The sequence below is a fragment of the Diceros bicornis genome, chromosome 7 (genome assembly GCF_020826845.1).
Source record: "Diceros bicornis minor isolate mBicDic1 chromosome 7, mDicBic1.mat.cur, whole genome shotgun sequence".
In the NCBI taxonomy this organism is placed as follows: Eukaryota; Metazoa; Chordata; class Mammalia; order Perissodactyla; family Rhinocerotidae; genus Diceros; species Diceros bicornis.
The window spans coordinates 83,409,171-83,428,888 of record NC_080746.1 but is presented as its reverse complement, the minus strand read 5'-3'; the positions used below and the strand labels follow the sequence as shown (position 1 = coordinate 83,428,888).

Sequence of the window (19,718 nt, the reverse complement as noted above, 5' to 3'; positions counted from 1 at the left end):
TTCAGATGGGGACCTAATTTTAAGTATAAGTAATCCTATTATATTAGTAAGGTGTCCTTAATTCCGAAATTTTGGGAAAAATTAAAGAAGTTTTAAAGCACAATAACATCGATCAGAGTAGCTGCTTAATTTTTCCTACAGACAGTTGGCCCTTTTCTTAATAACTGTTAATTTTGACAAACTAATTTTTCAGGAGTACTTTGTGCTAAGAGGAGAGGAGAAGGTGGGTTGCCAGTACATGACACCTATATTTTTAACTTGCTTGCTGGAAATAAGGATTGTTGAGAATCTGCTGAAATGGTTTGTTGCTGTAAAAAAATTTTTGTAAATACTGTCTTATTTTTTTTCCTCTTGGTACCAAGTCAGAGAAGCAGTTAAATTAAAATCAAATATTTTATAATGTAAAATTGTAGGTAAAGTCATGTATTTCCTCAGCTTAGTTTCTTCTTGTTGTTTTTCTGTTTTTTTGATAATATATTCTGAAACAAAATTCCAGCTTGACCTCTGTAAGGGTTTTCTTTTTTTAGCGTACTGTTCTGCTGTAATGTTACTCTTAGCCAAAGATTCTTGAAGGATCAGATTTGGATTCGTCCCTTTGTTATGAAGGAAGAACTGACTTCCATACAGTGGTCTTGGGAAAGTTGTTAGATTTTATCAGAACTTCTAGTGAAATTAGAGCAATCTGGGCTGCCGTGGCCCTGGCCATTTTTTAACTCTTTTGTTTTGAAAACTCAGCAAGTCTTGTGAGGTGGGTCGACTCATTCCGCTAGAATTTGTTACTGAAGGTGGATGTTGTTTCTGTCAGGCGTTTAGATGCCAACCACATCACCTCTGTCCCCGAGGACAGCTTCGAGGGGCTCGCTCAGTTACGACATCTGTGGCTGGATGACAACAGCCTGACAGAGGTGCCCGTGCGTCCCCTCAGTAATCTACCGACTCTGCAGGCGCTCACCTTGGCTCTCAACAGGATCTCAAGCATCCCTGACTTTGCGTTTACCAACCTCTCAAGCCTGGTGGTTCTGTAAGTATCCACCTCTTTTAATACCATATATTTGTGTTAATCTGGGGGCAAAACAGGATTCTTGTGGCAAATTATTATGAAAGTACCTCACTGAGTATGTTCCTGAAGAGTGAGTGTTGGGAGAAGATACCTTTTTTACAAAATTAAATGTGCTGACTTTTTAAAATACAAAATAGGATAATTAAAAAATTAAACATCTGATGATAACTGTTGAATCTCTCTAAAATCAGTGTCCATTTGTAATCATGAGAAGGAACTGGGTCATTCAGCAAACACTTGTACAGCTTTTGCCTGTGTACCATCACTTACATTCAGTGTTACAAGAAACGGAATCCTTTTGAGATGCTCACTGAAAAGAAGTTTCTGCGATATGTCATGTTTTTACCAACTTGTCTCTTCAAAGAGTATATGATTCTCTGTGTTTTTAATCTTTGAAAGCTTGGACAAAATAAAGTGTCATTTCTTTTAAAATCTGTTGCTGATTCTCACCGATCACTCCACCTACCCCCTGTGGGAGAGCTGATTGCAGTTTTGCTTCATCTAATTAAAAGGTCATCAAAACTTTCGTTTTCATATGGTATTATTAAAGAATCTTCCATGTGTGTACTGTTTTTCCACTAGAGATGTTTTCCTTTTCCGTTGGTGTTCTGCGTTCAGTGAATCAGATTTTGCAGTGTACATCAAGAGATAACTACCCATGCTGTTTGTTTTCCATTAGTCAAGTGTTGAAACGTTTAGCTACGCCATTCCTTTAAGCTATACCAATTTAGACACATAAAACATTATAGTAGTTGCTATTGGGTGATGCAAAGTCACGTTGATGCTTTTTTCCATAGGCATCTTCATAACAATAAAATTAAAAGTCTGGGTCAACACTGTTTTGATGGACTGGATAACCTGGAGACCTTGTAAGTTCATTCATGTTTTGGATGATCACATTGTGATGTTGATGGTACAATTTTGTATTTCATTGCAGAAAAAGGAAAAAATAATGGTCTTGAGTTCAGCTCATTATTAATTTGCTTTAATACCTGACTAAATTCTTGCCATCAAATAACACAGTTATGAAAGTAATCTAAGTTTATGGTTAAAAATGTCACACAAGTTTGAACTTGATATTTCTTGCAAAAGCACATGTTAAAAAGCAGCTCAATTTGCCAAGCTCTTTACCTTTTCAAAAATTTTGGTTTTGTTAAAATGTATGAAACACAGTTTTGAAACTTTGAACCTTATAAAATTAATTCTGGAGAAAGTTTGTTTTTTCCATGATCTCAGTTGCCTTGCTAATTGTTAACACTAGGTTTGAATCCTGTCTCTGCTTTCACATGCTAAATGCGGTGAAGTTTTCCATTTTGCTTAGGATACTTTTATTGTTGTTTCTACTAGTTAAAGTATTTGGGGATTCTGGCTCTTTCAGCTGTACACTACACCACTGTATGAGCTAAAGACATTGTGCAACTGTGTGTAATTGAGAGTAGGGTCTTTATTTTTGTTATTTTAATTTATATTAGTTGCCTTTAGTTGGAGATTTATAATATTTGCTATTGTGGTATAGTAAATGATTCAGAGAATGCCCAGTTAGATGGGTGAGTAACATCTGATTGGAATGCTTAGGGTTTGTAATATTTTGTTTTACTGAGTTTTCTGGTTAACCGTTGTTAATGAGAAGACTTAAAATCTTTTAGTACTCTGTTAATCCATTTTCCTGTCTAAACAACTAAAGGATGGTGAACATCAGTGGATATTTGAGAGTTGAAGCTTTTGAAGGAGATTCTTCCAAAACTCAGTTCTCCTTTTCTAAGTATGTAAAATACCAATGTAATGGAGACTGGACAGGTCTTGTGATCCTAGACCATGAATACTATTCCAATTATATTAAAATTAAACATTTTCTTCCCAGTTAAATTTTTATTTGCTTCTTTCCTTTCTATGTAGAAAAGGAAAACAAAATAAGTCTCTAAGGAGCTGGACTTCTGATTTAGTTTTACTCTCATTCTGAAATCAGCCATGCTAATCATATGCCAATATGTTCTTAAGGTTTAAAAGAAATTAAAATTTAAAAACACCCAGAATTAAGACTTTTAGTAAAGATAACTATGGCTTCTCTCTCTCCTACTTAATAAACGCATTTTCAACAGTTGGTAACTTCCTTGAGGACGATAGTCTGTGAACCCATCCTGCTCCTTCTTCTTGTTCATACTTAGCTGAGGTCGTCCTGCTGAGGGGAGGGCTGAGTTCCGTGGCCCTCGTGCCAGAATTTCAGGAAGCCACTCTGCGCCTCAAATGGAAACCTCAGTTGCAGGCTATTGTCATTTATAAACGGCTATTCAATAAATTCTATTTTATGGTGAATTTCTTGAGAAACGCCATTCAGATGATTTATTTACTGTACCAGTAATATGTGATTCTGAGAAAACTTTTAAAATTGTTGACTTAAAAACATCGTAGAGGAATTAGAATTCTTTTTTCTATTCAATATTCTAAGGAAAGGTGTAAATTCAATTAAATTCCTACAGGGTTTGGAGTGGCGATATGCTTGGTAAAGAAAGAATTACCTTCCAGAGACTGTGTTTTTAAAAAGTACATTTGGGGGCCGGCCCGGTGGCGCAAGCGGTTGGGTACGCGCGTTCCGCTGCGGCGGCCCGGGGTTCGCTGGTTCGGATCCCGGGCACGCACCGACGCACTGCTTGGTAAGCCATGCTGTGGCGGCGTCCCATATAAAGTGGAGGAAGATAGGCACCGATGTTAGCCCAGGGCCGTCTTCCTCAGCAAAAAAGGAGGAGGATTGGCGGATGTTAGCTCAGGGCTGATCTCCTCACAAAAAAAAAAAAAAAAAAAGTGCATTTGTACCAAAATGCCTTATAAATTGTGACTACTCTTTGATATTCTTACATATTTTTCCCATTTTTTTATAGGGACTTGAATTATAATAACTTGGGGGAATTTCCTCAGGCTATTAAAGCCCTTCCTAGCCTAAAAGAGCTGTGAGTATTGCTTTGCTCTCTCTATGCCTTAATATCCCTAGAACGCACCATCTAATGTCCCAACAATGGGATGTTAGAACATCCGTGTTCCATTACATAGACCATAATACACACACAGACACATGATCATACAGGTGGGGTGTTGTTGGCCAGGACGGACAATTTTGAGCATAGATGACTGTATTGGGCTAGATTCTGGTGACACCAGCCCTATCTCTGCCTTTAGCATCTTATAGTCTTAGTCTCAGTGGGGAGGCTGACCATATAAGACACACAGATAGCAGTTTCTAGGTAGAAATAAGTGCTGAATGAGTAGGATAAATAAATCATTCCAGGAAAAGATCTCATTGAGGCTTGGGGTCATTGGAAAAGGAATCACTAAAGAGAAGGAATTTGACTGGATTTGAAAGAAGGGAAATATTTAAATAAATGAAAGGAATGAGGGAGCATTTTACATGTTGGATTTGTCAAGGGCAGAGATAGGAATGTATATGGCATAACAGGGATTATGTGTCATGAGATAACAGCTAATACGCTCAGATGTGTTGCTTACAGACTAAACACAGGCAACAGTGAGAGAGATTTGGTGTTAGACCACCTTATGACTCTTGCAATCTAAAGTTCTTTGATGATGAAGCAACAGCTAAATGTATGTGAGGGACCTGGTAGATACTAGGTTAAGCAGTGGGCTTAAAAGGAATTAAGTTTGGTCCTGAAAAAGATGAGGTGGAATTAAAAATTCAGTTTCCTCACATTTTTGAAATTTTCATGTAGTTGTTATCAGTTGTATTTTACATAATACTGAACAGTAGTTGATACTTGGTTTTTAACTTATTTCACAAGGGATATGCGTTTCAAAGTACTTTTCTCCTGTTTAGGTTATTTCATAGTAATTCTATTTCTGTTATCCCCGATGGAGCATTTGATGGTAATCCACTCTTAAGAACTATGTAAGTAGTTGTGAAAGTTTCTTTTAATATATAATCTTGTGAAGCTATGTCTGTCTGTATGATGCCAAACATCTGGATGAAGAAGGAAAATTCAGGCTTTTAGATATATGGACTTTGTGAACATAGATTTAGTGTTAGAGGCTTGTGACCATATGAAAACTTTGCTTTTTTTTGGATATTTTTACAGACATTTGTATGATAATCCTCTATCTTTTGTGGGGAACTCAGCATTTCACAATTTATCTGATCTGCATTCCTTGTAAGTATTATACAAATTTTAAAGCAAACCTGAATATTTATATGATTGCTTTAATGGAAAACTAGAATTTATTATTGTAGCTCCAGAAAACAAAATCTTTTGTTTTCTTTTCCTTGGGTGGAAGTCCAAAGGAGAGTTCTGAAAATTTATGATGGTTCTTATTTATGTGAACACTTGGCTAAATTTTCACACCTCCAGGTACATTCAAGAAATGTAAATAAAAAAGATAAAAATTTTATTTTTAGGTTTAGTAGTACTGTAATTTTCAACTGTTTAAAACATAAAATGAAAATATTATCTATGAAAATTTTTTATTTTAAAGTACTTTTTCCCTCCCAATTTCTTAGAGTCATTCGTGGCGCAAGCATGGTGCAGCAGTTCCCCAATCTGACCGGCACCGTCCACCTGGAGAGCCTGTAAGTGTGGCCCTTGGAGGGTTGTATGAAGATCGCCTGCTGGCCTGTGGTCTTTGGTGATGATGACAACTTTATGTTGATTCCTACGATCTCCCTCTGTGAATATCATGCATGGAGATGGATATATTGGGTTTGGGGTCAGTCGGCTCAGGTAGAGTGTAGCCTAGTATGTGGAGATAAGATCTAAAAAGGTCACTGAAAATATAAGGCAGAAACCAAGTGCCAAATGAGAAGCGGTGCTTTAAGAATTCAGAAGTGGAGCAATCCATGGAGACTGTCAGAGAAAGCTTCATGGAGGAGGTAAAATGTTTCAAAATTGAGTACTGTCAGGTTTTTCAGAGCTGGGTCTTTTATTTAGACAGGCAAGATTTAGTAAAACGAGGAATACTGAAAATATACTCAAGGATGGCATACAGATCATCAAATATAGCTGGCATTGCATGTTTATAATGGAATGGGGAATGATATGGGGAAATTTGGAAAATTGTTTGGGTCACAATTTTAAAATGGCAAGCCTTGAACACTGAACATTTGGTATGGCCAAGTGTCCCAGTGGGTGGTCTGTGAATGGGTTACAGGTGCATCCAAGATCTTGATGACCTCAGCCCTCCAGGCAGCCAGGTGGGGACTGCGGTAGTTAGGGTCTCCAGCCACAAGGAGCCTTACCACTGCATGCCACATATGATTGTCATGTGTGCCATGATATAAGGAAAAAGAAGCTGGGAAGCACTGAGCTAAGGAGTTCAGACTTGACTCTTAAGGCACTTTGGAGGGGTTGAGACTGTTGGAGCAGGTGGTATGAGGAGGATAAGACGAGAGACTGGAGTTAGGAAGAATGGTGCAGAGGCCCTGGGAATATTCCTCTTGGCTAAATGAACAAGTTTAACCATGGAGTTCTGTGTCTTCAGTCTGTTACTGGAGTTCCTCCACGTGGCTGGTCCGAGACTCCTCCACCCCTCTCTGCATCACGTCACCCTTACTCTGCATAGTAGCAGTAAAAATGGGGAGAAGGGGTCAGATGCTGGAGACACTGCAGAGGAAGAAAGACCAGGAACTGGTGATTGACTGCAGAAGGGAACATAGAAAGGGAGGGGAAATTTCAGAAGGCCAAGTCAGGCTGACTGAAAGGGAAGACAGAAGCAGGGTTTGGGGGCAGGATAGGATGCTAAGTTGGTTTCAGATGTTTGGGTGTAAGAGGGTGACAGAACTCGCAGGCGGTTGTGGTCAGGCTGACCATGGATTAGCTTCTTTCTCTTGGTCCATATGAGAAGTCAAGCTCGTTGTCTGGACGATATTAACATCTTATGTCACAAGCTTTTCTGCATTACTATGAAAATGATATTGGTATCAAGGGTTAACTTTAGGGAGTAATCAGGCAGTGGGAGACATAGACTCTAGTACTTATGCAAATATGTGAGCATTTACTTTTCTGTGTGAGAATAGCATTTTGTTTACCTTCTCAACTTGAATCATTTCTTAGATGGACTGTGTTTTTCCACAGGACCTTGACAGGCACAAAGATAAGCAGCATATCCAGTAATTTATGCCAAGAGCAGAAGATGCTCAGGACTTTGTAAGTTGGGTTCTCCTTCCCTCCTGCTACCTTTACGTACTTCACACGTGTTCAGTTTTATTTTCAATAAATTGTTTTCATTAGGTGATTTTAGGGTATAATTAGTCCTTATTTGTTCCCTTTGTGGAAATGAGCAGTGTTTTAGTAGCCCCCAGAGTAGGTAATGTGCATTGTAATTGAGTTTTAAGGTTGTGTATATGTCACACATCTTGTGACTTGACTTTGAGCAAAATAAAGCCAAGCTGGGCTCTTCCTCGACTGTTTCTTCTCCGGATTCCTTGTCCTCATTCTGGTTTCACCTGGGGTGTTAGCTCTCTGTATCCTGCTCTTTCATCCATAACCTAAGCAGAGCCCGAATCTTTCTGGATCAGGAACCAACTAAGCATGGAGCTTTCCAAAAACTTGTAGCTGACCTGGAAATTAACAGTAAATAAAGGCTGTAAAAGTGTCACAAGAACAAACAGTTAAGTTACTGAGCTGTTAATAAGTGTTCAGTGGAGGGAGAAAGTAACAGAATAAGTGACTGACTGGTTAACCAGGTACAGTCATGTGCCACTTAGTGCCAGGAACACGTTCTGAGAAACGCATTGTCAGACAATTCGTCGTGTGAACATCGAGTGTGCTTACACAAACCCAGATGGCACAGCCTACCACTCACCCAGGCCATAGGGCACTAATCTTATGGGACCACTGTCCTATCTGTGGTCCCTCGTTGACCGAAACGTCGTTTTGTGGTGCATGACTAATTAAATGGTGTCATGGAGTATCAAACACATTGATTACCACTGAGGAGAAACTGCAGTGATCCCACTGAGAACTTAACCGACATCTGATCTAGTGTAAGTGTTTTTGAAAATGTGAGTATACATACCATTCCTTTTATAGCTTGTTAATTAAAGAATAACAAGTTATTTATGGTATAAACAATATTATAAAAATATAAATTAGAATACTGAACTCTACCACTTAAACATAATTTTTATATATTTTCTATACTTTTCTATATTTATTTTATATGTACTTAATGTTTTAAAATATATTTTCTTTTTTTTTTTTTTGTTAAATATTTATTTATTTTTCCACCAAAGCCCCAGTAGATAGTTGTACGTCACAGTTGCACATCCTTCTCGTTGCTGTATGTGGGACGTGGCCTCAGCATGGCCGGAGAAGCGGTGCGTCGGTGCGCGCCCGGATCCGAACCCGGGCCGCCAGCAGCGGAGCGCGCGCACTTAACCGCTAAGCCACGGGGCCGGCCCTAAAATGTATTTTCTGTTGTCTGTGCTCAACACCGTGTACCTGCAGTTTGCCAGTCTTAAGCCTCTTGTGTCACTGAGGTGCGCTGGGAGCTTACGAGTCTTAGGAAGAAAGCAGTTGGTTTTCTTGTTCAGCCTTTCTCCTGTTGCTGCTCTCAGTGCTTCTGGGTGCAGCTCTTTTCATATGGTATTCTGATTACATAAAGCTGATGTGTTAATTTCCGTTGTTTCAAGGGACCTGTCTTACAACAATATAAAAGACCTTCCAAGCTTCAATGGTTGCTACGCACTGGAAGAAATGTAAGTTGGTCTTTGACTTACTCTTTTTGCCATGGTGTGTTATTAATTCATTGAGTATTTCCTGTTTTAAATAGATGGCCTTAACATTAAGACATTAGACATTCATATAATCATATTCATAATTCCTATGAATAAATGTCAGATTGTACCAGGTGTGTTCATGCAGCCAGCATTTGTCAGGCACCAGGCCTTCTGTAAGACACTGAAGGGAGGGCGATGTATATAAAAAACCAAACAAAAACTGGTCCTGGCTGCTGAGGGATACCAGACATGATACCGGCACCTACTGTGCGCTGATACAGGACGGCTCTGGTGGAAGTTGATGGGAGGGGAGAGAGGCACTATTCCCCATATTGATCTCCTCCTTCCTCTAACCTCCTTCCCGTGGTGCCTATGATGGTGTGGTGTCTTCCTGCTCTCACCTCCAAGTGGGGTTGATAAGGAATTTAGTCGTGTGTGTTAACTCTCAGTATAATTTGGGATGGAATACTAGTTAGTGGAACTCTTTCATCTTACAGATGAGGAAATAGGAGTTCTCTTTACTTTTAACAATATCAGTGTTACTTATGAATGAGTGTTTAAACTTAGAAAAAATTTAAGAAATATTACTTTTCAAAATAGAAAATTTTTTTCTCTTTTCTTTCGCTTTTTTCTTTCATTCTTTTCTTGTTTTTCTTTTTCTAGTTCTTTACAACGTAATCAGATCCACCAAATAAAGGAAGGTACTTTTCAAGGCCTGATATCCCTAAGGATTCTGTAAGTTTCTTTCTGATTACTACAGACAAATAAAATTTTTGTCAAGCTATAAGTTAATATATCATTATAATTCCCATGTTAATAGATATACTTAAAGAAATGATTTATTATGTGTAACTGTTCTTGTTCAAACTTAACCACAGGGTTTTATAAATAACCTACTTTTGGTATTTTTTACCTGAGCTAATTTATGATATTGTCCATTGGTGAGTGAAGAAGTGTCATGTGTATAACTTGAGAGACGCAGCTAGTTTGTTCTCAAGTCATAATAACAGGGTCTGCCATCCATCTGGTAGGGCTAGGCCGTCTGTAGCCTGTGGGCCCGATGCAGCCCGCCTCCTGTCTGCATAAGTCATGTTTTATTGGAGCATAGTGGGCCACTTCATGTGCTGTCTAGAGCTGCCTTCACCATGCTCTGGTGGAGTTGTATAGTTGCAGTAGAGACCCAGTGACCCCAGATGTGAAAAATATTTACTGTCTGGCCCTCTACAGAAGAAGTTTGCTGACCCCTGCACTGGGGTATCTATCATAATATGCAGCAGAAGCACTCATTTAAAAATTATTTGTATTTGGGTGTATATTTGCGCCAAGTACTCTATTAAGCACCGGGGAATATAGAGGCAACTAAGACAAACTGTGTCACTGCCTTCATAGAACTTTAGTGCAGAAAACACAATACATTAAATTAGTGAACATTTTAAAAATACAGAACAAATTTGAAAAGTTGACAGGGAAGTAAAATTACATAAATTGAATTCTGTTTTCCAGTGGATCCCCATTAAGAAATTAAAGATGCATCTACTAGAAAATGTTTTACTGGTTGGGTTGCCGGGTCTTTCCTTGTTGCTGGGTCTGGGCAGGAGTGAGGAAGGGGCCTGGCCCCCTGCTGCCATCACTTCTAGAGCGCTGATAAGCAGTAACAATGAAAAGCTGGGCTTCTCATGATTTGGAATCGAGTTTGAGTTTTCCTCTTCTCGGAGAGATGTGCCGTGGTGTGCATTTATCCAGTCTTTAAACTCTCGTGAAAGGTCAGGTTGAGTGTGGCTGCAGACTCCTGCTCTGTTTCATTGTTTCTGTCATATCAGAATCCCTTGGGGTGTGTTCCTGAATGCAGCATGGCTCCGGCACTGATAGGGTTTTTATTTCCTGCTTGGGAAAAGAATGCTACCTGAAGCCCTCCTGGAATGCTCTGGTTTGCGTATTGATTATTTGTCTTCCCTCAGCGCCGTATCAGTGACCTTTGAGAAGGCAAATCATCGGAAACCCGTTTTTATTTTCAGCTTTGTCAGGAGCTGAGCTTTTCCTCACCTAGTTAATAGTAACAAAGGTTATATCAATATCGTTTATGTTTCTGAACTGGTACCAGGATGATAAGGTAGAGAAAATTCATAACTGTTTTGAAACAGATGCCAACTAGAATTACTGCTGCACGGAACACATTCCAAGAAATAGATTTTTTTTGTGTGAGGAAGATCGGCCCTGAGCTAACATCTGCCAATCTCCCCCTTTTTTTTTTTTTTTTTTTTGCTGAGGAAGACTGGCCCTGGGCTAACATCTGTGCCCATCTCCCTCTACTTTATATGGGGCGCTGCCACAGCATGGCCTGACAAGCGGTGAGTTGGTGCACGCCCGGGATCCGAACTGGCGAACACCAGGCCACCGCAGCGCAGCACGCGCGCTAAACTGCTTGCGCCACCAGGCCGGCCCCAAGAAATAGATTTCTATGAAGGAGAGGCATTCAACGTAAACATCCAAAGTGTTGTAGGACAAGATTAAAGCTCTTTGTTATCTTATCAGGGATACTATGACTACCTCAGATTCTAAACTGTTGTCAAAGTAACTGCAACTTGAGTTTATTTGAAAAGATTAACATGTTATTCTTACAATTGCAGAGATCTGAGTAGAAACCTGATCCATGAGATTCACAACAGAGCTTTTGCCAAGCTTGGGTCAATAACTAACCTGTAAGTTGACGATTTCATGCAGTAACATCATGAAAGTAATGAATAGTCTACAGACATTGTGTTTTAGCATTGTCCTCTCAGAATACGTTTGTTCAGTTGTTCCCTTGTATAAATGCTAAGCTGCATTGATATGGTGACAGCTTCTAAGATGACAGAGTCATGCTAGATCTGCCGTTTGAGCCCCGCTAACTTCCTCTTGGGGCTCTCAGATTAAGATGTTAACACATGTACAGATGTTCTTATGTGATTTGCCTCTTAGAAGTTAAGTTGAGGTCTCATTCCCATTTTAGAGATGTAAGTTTCAATGAGTTGACTTCATTTCCTACGGAGGGCCTGCATGGGCTAAACCAGCTGAAACTGGTAGGCAACGTCAAGCTGAGAGAGGCCTTAGCAGCAAAAGACTTCGTTAATCTCAGGTGTGTTTTTGCTTATTTTTCTTTTTTGCTGAAGTTATGGTAGGCCCCCCAATTATAGAGTGTGCTAGTTTTTTGCTATGGTTCCCAGATTTTCTTGGAGACTATAATTTACGAGTATTTTCTACCTCAACTCTCACAAATTTGGTAAAAAACAGAACATGAGCATTATTCTGTAGTTTTTGAGAACACGAATTGGAGCTCTTGATGCTGTCAAAGAGATAATATAGCTGTTTATCAGAATGGTTTTTTTCAGAAATCACATAAGCGTGAACCTACAGAAGATGGATACAACGCTGAAATACTTGATAGAGATGATAGAGTTGGGGGGACCTCATTAGATACAGTAGAGAGAGGGCTTGGAGTATTATTGTGGGAGAAGAGAATAAATATTTTCACTATACATAACGAAGTAAATTCATTTCATTAGTATAAGGTCACAAGTGACCTGGTACATTAATTTTAAATGAAACTACCAGTTTCGTATGATAAATTAGTTGTGGTTAATTCATTTAAAAAAGGAGTCTGATAAGATTTTACTTTAAATTGCAGTATTACTATTAAATTTTAAATATGGTTTGATTTGAATTCAGATTTTGAAAGCATGTCTTATACACATAAATGGAGAAACTCATGTTGTCATCTGATACCAGAGCTGTTTTCACAGATGAGGAAACCGAGGCCCAGGGAGGATAATGACCAGCTTAAAGCACGTACCAGTCAGGTCTTGCTGACTCGTCGGCCTGGGCTTCCAAAGATTAAGATACTTTTTACCAAACAGAAGCATGTCGGTGAAGTTGTTCTTCAGTGTCTATTTTACGATGTCTTCCAGGTCTTTATCAGTACCATATGCTTATCAGTGCTGTGCGTTTTGGGGTTGTGACTCTTACACCCATTCAAACCCAGAAGGGAACAGCCTGCGGGACCACAGTGGGGCGGAGAACAAAGGCAAGTGCATGAGCTTCGATGGCATGAATCCCAGTTTCTGTTAGCGTCATCGGTTTGTGAAGGGTCAGTATGAAATCTGTGAGAAAAAAGGCCTTTACTGTCTTACGGGCATCTCTGCTGTTATCAAGCCGTGTGCAGGTTGACCTTCCATCGCGTACCAGAGAGAAGAGTGCAGGAGAATATGGTTCTTTTGATTGGCAGAAAGCTTGAATTCAACACAGTTTATGTTATGTGTTCAGGTCCTGCAGACGCAGCAGGTGTCACAAGCAGTGCTGAAAATGAAGAGCACAGTCAAATAATTATCCACTGTACACCCTCAACAGGTATGCCCCACACACTTTGCTGCAGTTTCTCGCTTTAAACGAACATCAGGCAAAAATATGTCTAAAGCTTCTGGGGATAGATGTCATTTCTGCAATGGGAGTGGGACCAGGTGATTTCACAGGCCTTCTGAGTGGGAGCTCAGGCGTCTCCCGCAGAATCTCAGGCCCAGACCCACTGGCTCAGAACCTGTGTGTTAACAAGCTCCCAGGTGCAGGTTACACACAGGCAAGTCGGAGAGGCGCTCTCGCTCCTTTGACTCTAGGACCAGTTCCATAAGTTACTGGTCTATCGGTATTTTCAGTGTTGTCTTTTTTTTTTTAATGCAACCTTGCCTTTCCTTTTCCTTCTGTTTTATTTCATTGAACTTTTAGTAGACTTTGGAAAGTTACTCAACTGATGCCACGTATTTGGTCGTGACTGTGTTGTGTTCTGCCTAATGTATCTGAGAAGATGGATTTAGAATTTTACTGTGAAAGAAAAAATTAAATAATTGGTTAAATTGTGTGCTACGAAGTAGATTCCCTTTTAGTATAATGACAGGATGATCTGGACATTAATTTTATAACTCAGAATCATAAGTATTACAGATTCTCTAATGATTGCTGCTGAATTGTGAGCTGCTTGAGGGCAGTGTATGTATTCTTTAATACTGAGCACAGTGCCTTGTGCAGAGAATAAACTTAAAGGGAGCAGATGAGTGAATGGGATTGGCAAGACTCAGTTACGTCTATGCAATTTATGTTATTTAGTTTCTGAATTAATGGTTGGAAGTTAAGGCGTGCAGCTGGCTCACTTGCCCACTGGGGTTCTTGTGTTGGAGACTGTCCATAAGGAGCTGACAGCCCGGTGAGAAGGGAACAGCTTTGTTAAAGGGGAGACTGGACCTGAACATGCAGAGATTCCATTTCCTCACACTAAATCCAAACCCTGGGGTCACCCAGGAGGGAAGGTGGTCTGAGCTCATCTCCCCAGGCTGCAGGAAGGCTGAGCTGCAGGCCTGCCTCCCCCCTGGGTTGTGGTAACACACAGACACTCAGCACAGGGGGTGGAGGAGAGCGGGATCTCTCTGTGAAAGCTGGAGGAGGCCGCAGGTTTCCCCAGACGGAGACTGGGAGGAGCCTGCTTCCCAGGCTGTGAGGGAAGTAACTCTACCCGCTAGTCACGCTCTTCCCGAGGGTGTCCTGTCCTCCCGGGTCCGATGAGCTACTGCTTCCTTTAAGAAGGGTGAGTTCAGATACAGAGATAAAGGCGAAAGCTTCCTCTTAACACTTCCTTGAGGGGGGAATAAAAAATTAATAATTAAAATTTTTTTTCTTGTGTTATTTGGAAGTCAGAGAGATAAATAGTGCAGAGCTGGCTTATTAGGTCTGTGACTATCTCAATAATCAAAATGCTTTATGGGAATGTATCAAACTTCATGAGTTCAGAAAGATAAATCAGAACATGTCTTTTAGGCAATTGCAATACATCGTTTTCTTGTGCTGTGTAGTCAAAATTTTGTTTTTTTTTACTAATTTTTAAATAAAACAGTTGTCATTTGTGACATAAGTAGCATGTCAAAGTCTGTTAGTGGAATGTACAATTCAGCTACTAAATTAGTTCTTGCAATCCTAGTTTAAGTTACACAGGGTCTTATTGGACAGAGTTCTGTATGACTAGTTCACATCTGTGTGGTTTAGTCCTCACTGTACTGTCTTCCTGAATAACCTTTGTCAGGTCAAACACTTTGAAATCTCAGTTTCTCTGGGTGAAAAATGGGGATAATTATACCTGTTTTAACCCGCCTCATCAGATTGCCTTTGGAAGCCATAAAAAAAGTGTAAAAAATACATGTACATATACATACATATACATATACATATATTATAAAGGATACTAGGACTAGGAAGGAAGCAGAACAGGACCTAATGCTTACTGAAATTCGGCTCTGTACCCAGGAGCCTGCTTAGGTCCCTATTACGTGATATTACCTAGGCTGCACAGCTCCATGAAACAGCATTACTATCCACAAGTGGGAAAATGAGATTTATCGAGGTTTAAGTTGCTTTCTTAAGTAAGAGCAGCAGGTTATGAACCTGCAATTCAAACCCTCGTTTATCTGGTTCCAAGCCCTCAGAATGTCAAGTCCCTTTCATGTGCTAGATACTGTGTTGTGTATATTCACTTAGGTGTGAGAAAAAGTGAATTTTTCTTTTAAATATCATTGTATGGCTTTCCCAAGTATTTAATAAAAGAAATTAAAGTCAGGGCCAGCCCGGTGGCGCAAGCGGTTAAGTGCGCACGCTCTGCTGTGGCGGCCCAGGGTTCACCGGTTTGGATCCTGGGCGCGCACTGACACACTCTTTGTCAAGCCATGCTGTGGCGGTGTCCCATATAAAGTAGAGGAAGATGGGCGTGGATGTTAGCTCAGGGCCAGTCTTCCTCACAAAAAAAAAAAATTAAAGTCAGTTATTTTTAAATAGCCTAGTTCAGTGACTTAAAATATCTAAGAAATAGTAATCTTTTCAATTTTGTTCAATTCAATTTGGTAGCAGATTTAATTATTCTAGGTTAACTGTCTTTAGTTTCTCTATGAAGCCATCTCACATGGAATATGTTTTCTAAATTGTCTTTTATTTTTGTCTCTTTTTGTTTTAGGTGCTTTTAAGCCCTGTGAATATTTACTGGGAAGTTGGATGATCCGTCTTACTGTGTGGTTCATTTTCTTGGTTGCACTGTTTTTCAACCTGCTTGTCATTTTAACGACGTTTGCATCTTGTACATCACTGCCTTCTTCCAAATTGTTCATAGGCCTGATTTCTGTGTCTAACTTCTTCATGGGTGCCTATACCGGCATCTTAACTTTTCTGGATGCTGTGTCCTGGGGCAGGTTTGCTGAATTTGGCATTTGGTGGGAGATTGGCAGTGGCTGCAAAATAGCTGGGTTTCTTGCTGTTTTCTCCTCAGAAAGTGCCATATTTTTATTAATGTTAGCAGCTGTTGAAAGAAGCTTATCTGCAAAAGATAGAATGAAAAATGGGAAAAGCGATCATCTCAGACAGTTCCGGATTGCTGCCCTTTTTGCCTTTCTGGGTGCTGTAGTAGCAGGCTGTTTCCCACTTTTCCATAGAGGGGAATATTCTGCATCACCCCTGTGCCTACCATTTCCCACAGGAGAAACGCCATCGTTAGGATTCACTGTAACCTTAGTGCTGTTAAACTCACTAGCATTTTTATTAATGGCCATTATCTACACTAAACTTTACTGCAACTTGGAAAAAGAGGACCTTTCAGAGAACTCACATTCTAGCACGATTAAGCATGTTGCTTGGCTAATCTTCACCAATTGCATCTTTTTCTGCCCTGTTGCATTTTTCTCGTTTGCGCCGTTGATCACTGCAGTCTCCATCAGCCCTGAAATAATGAAGTCCGTTACTCTGATATTTTTCCCGTTGCCTGCTTGCCTGAATCCAGTCCTGTACGTTTTCTTCAACCCAAAGTTTAAAGAAGACTGGAAGTTACTGAAGCGACATGTTACCAGGAAGAGTGGATCGGTTTCAGTTTCCATCAGCAGCCAGGCCGGGTGTGTGGAACAGGATTTCTACTACGACTGCGGCGTGTACTCCCACCTGCAGGGGAACCTGACTGTGTGTGATTGCTGCGAGTCATTTCTTTTGACAAAGCCAGTATCATGCAAACACTTAATAAAATCTCACAGCTGTCCTGCGTTGGCAGTGGGTTCTTGCCAAAGACCAGACGGCTACTGGTCGGACTGTGGCACGCAGTCGGCCCACTCTGATTATGCAGATGAAGAAGACTCCTTTGTCTCGGACAGTTCTGACCAGGTGCAGGCCTGCGGACGAGCCTGCTTCTACCAGAGTCGAGGGTTCCCGTTGGTACGCTATGCTTACAATCTACCCAGGGGTAAAGACTGAAGTAATGTGTTGATAACTTTTCCCGGTCAACCAAAATCACAGTGTTCATAGAGTGAACCCTAGTCTGATCTTTCATCTGGGAAGCACTTCTGTAATCACTGCCTGGTGTCACTTAGAAGAAGGAGAAGGTGGCAGTTTATTTCTTAAACCAGACATTTTCAGAGAACAAGTGCCTAAACTATCAATTGGTGAACAATGCAATGTCCAAGCAATGTGTGGTCTGTTTGAAACAAATTTATAACCTGAAAAAGATTTTATGTATGTCATAGCAATAAACCATTAGGTTTTTCTGATTCATAAGCAAATTTATACCTATTTCTGAATTAAGCACAAGAGAAAAAACAGCTGTTAATATTTTTTTAAGAATATTTTAAAATGTGATTTTATATAACTGAAGAAAAAATCTTGCTAATTTTACCTGATTTTCATCATTAATCTCAGGACAGCTTACTGCAGGGCCAAAAAAGGGACTGTCTCCCAGGTAGGACCGTGAAAGTGTGTGTAGGCATTATAAGATTCCATTTTCTATTTCTATCTTTGACATGATAGAATCATAAATTTTGGTTAACAGTGATTTATAAATCTAAAACCTGAAGATGTTTTTAAAATAATATTAACAACTGTTAGATTTTAAAAGCATAGCTGAACACATTTCCAGTCATTATACATTGCTTTGGTGCGATCACAGTAATTTTCTGTTGGTGTTCTGTGATCACACTCCTAGGAAGAAGTGGAGGACTGATTGCTGTGGGTTTAGTAGATTTGGCTAAACTGCTAACTAATGTCTGAGAGATCTGATGGTTCCATGTAATGTTCCCATTAATAAACACTTCTTAATGTCATTGGCTTTACTGATATTTTCCAATTTTCTTGGTATGTTATCTGTTTATAGTTTGAATTATACAGAACGTAAACTGTGGTAAATAATTGCATTTAATTGGAAGGAATCAGGAGTAATTATGACACAAAGCACTTACATTTATTTATTGGCAAGGTGGATTCTCCTGAACCTGTGTTCCTACATGGAAGCTTCCATGTGTTTCCCCTGACTGTGATTTACAGAAGAGCCTCTGCAACAGCTTAGATACTGTGTTCTTGTGAGACAAGACAAATATATCGTTAAGAAAAGAAAAATTGAATACAGCTTAGGCCTATGTCTTTAAAAATTAAAAATTTTACTTGATTCTCATCTATGGACTTTTGACATTTCACTATGTGGAGTCTTAAAGTTATAAACGTTCAATGTGTTTTTTGAACAATATGCTAAATCAATAGCAGACCCACTGCCATATTAGTTATTCAGGATATACTAAACAACATTAAGCTAGATTGCAGTTTAATAATTAAACTGTATATACTGTGCATATAATGAATTTTTATCTTAATGTAAATTATTTTTAGAACACAAGTTGGGAAATGTGGCTTCTGTTCATTTCGTTTAATTAAAGCTACCTCCTAAACTGTAGTGGCTGCCAGTAGCAGAATGTTAAATTGTGGTTTATGTACTTTTTTGCATTGTAAATAGTCTTGGTTGTACATTGTCAGTGTAATAAAAACAGAATCTTTGTATATCAAAATCATGTAGTTTGTATAAAATGTGGGAGGGATTTATTTACAGTGTGTTGTACTTTTGTAAGGCCAACTATTCACAAGTTTTAAAAATTGCTATCATGTTTGTATATTTACACATCTGATAAATATTAAATCATAACTTGGTAAAAAATATCCTGTTTTTTTTTTCAAAATTCAAGTTATTGAAAACTTTTCATTGCATTCATTTAAAAAATAGAAGAGCAGATGAATAAAATATGTGGTAAACCGTGCTATACATATGGTAGGAAATAGAATATTGTATGCAGTGTTTTGAATTATTTAAGTTTCTAGAAAGCAATCTGTTTTGCCTTAATTTATAACTAAGTATATTAATGAATTTGCTTAGTGTTAAAGTAAATTAAAGTAAAATATTTTTTAAGTGAAGAGTGTTAGAAGACGTTTGAAGAACACTGCTGCAATTTAGTAGTAAGGTTTTATTTTAAGTCTGACCCATACTCATGGAGAATAGTGAAATTTAAGAGAATACCTTCCATCATCAATTAGATCTTTATTTAAAAGCAAACGATTGAAAAACCTGCATGATACCAAATGTAGTCAGTTGCCCAAATTCTTAGAAATAACTCGGTATTCACAATTACCAAGCCTTCGTTTTACAGGTGAGAAAATGGAGGGCTTAATGAAATTTAAGTGGCCTGAGGCACATAGCAAATTAGGACCCAAACCAGCACCCAGTTCCTCTTAATTTGAGACATAGTTTTTATTTTTGTTCGTTTCTTTTAAACTTCAGTACATGTTTGGAATTCCCTAACAAAATGTAGAATAGTATAATTACCCCTCCTCCCATTCCCGCAGCCCTTACCCTGGGTACCCTTCACCCAACTTTGGGAGTTATCAACAGCACATGGTAAGTCTTGTTTCATCTTCATCCCATTCACTACCCCCGTCCAATCCCTCTGCCCCTTCGATTATTCTGAAGCAAATCTAAGACATCATATTGTTTCATCTGTAAATATTTCAATGTGTCTAGGGATAAATTTTTTAAAGTTGCATAATGTTTTGCCACAGGGCTAACTGGTAATGGCATTATTG

General features: G+C 39.2%; 1 protein-coding gene across 3 annotated transcripts in view; it reads left to right on the top strand.

Moving 5' to 3' along the window:
• Positions 1-18,793, top strand: part of LGR4 (leucine rich repeat containing G protein-coupled receptor 4) — a 95,673-nt gene extending 76,880 nt beyond the window's left edge. For 2 of the 3 annotated variants that reach the window (XM_058546160.1, XM_058546161.1), the window contains exons 5-18: positions 806-1,021; positions 1,858-1,929; positions 3,937-4,005; positions 4,884-4,955; positions 5,143-5,214; positions 5,562-5,630; positions 7,132-7,203; positions 8,691-8,756; positions 9,441-9,512; positions 11,405-11,476; positions 11,767-11,892; positions 12,722-12,837; positions 13,077-13,160; positions 15,799-18,793. In XM_058546160.1, coding sequence (XP_058402143.1) covers positions 806-1,021; positions 1,858-1,929; positions 3,937-4,005; positions 4,884-4,955; positions 5,143-5,214; positions 5,562-5,630; positions 7,132-7,203; positions 8,691-8,756; positions 9,441-9,512; positions 11,405-11,476; positions 11,767-11,892; positions 12,722-12,837; positions 13,077-13,160; positions 15,799-17,075 — 2,455 coding nt within the window. In that variant the 3' untranslated portion in view covers positions 17,076-18,793. The remainder of the gene's footprint in view (positions 1-805; positions 1,022-1,857; positions 1,930-3,936; positions 4,006-4,883; positions 4,956-5,142; positions 5,215-5,561; positions 5,631-7,131; positions 7,204-8,690; positions 8,757-9,440; positions 9,513-11,404; positions 11,477-11,766; positions 11,893-12,721; positions 12,838-13,076; positions 13,161-15,798) is intronic. The other variant, XM_058546162.1, reaches the window with a different exon arrangement.
• Positions 18,794-19,718: the final 925 nt, after the last annotated feature.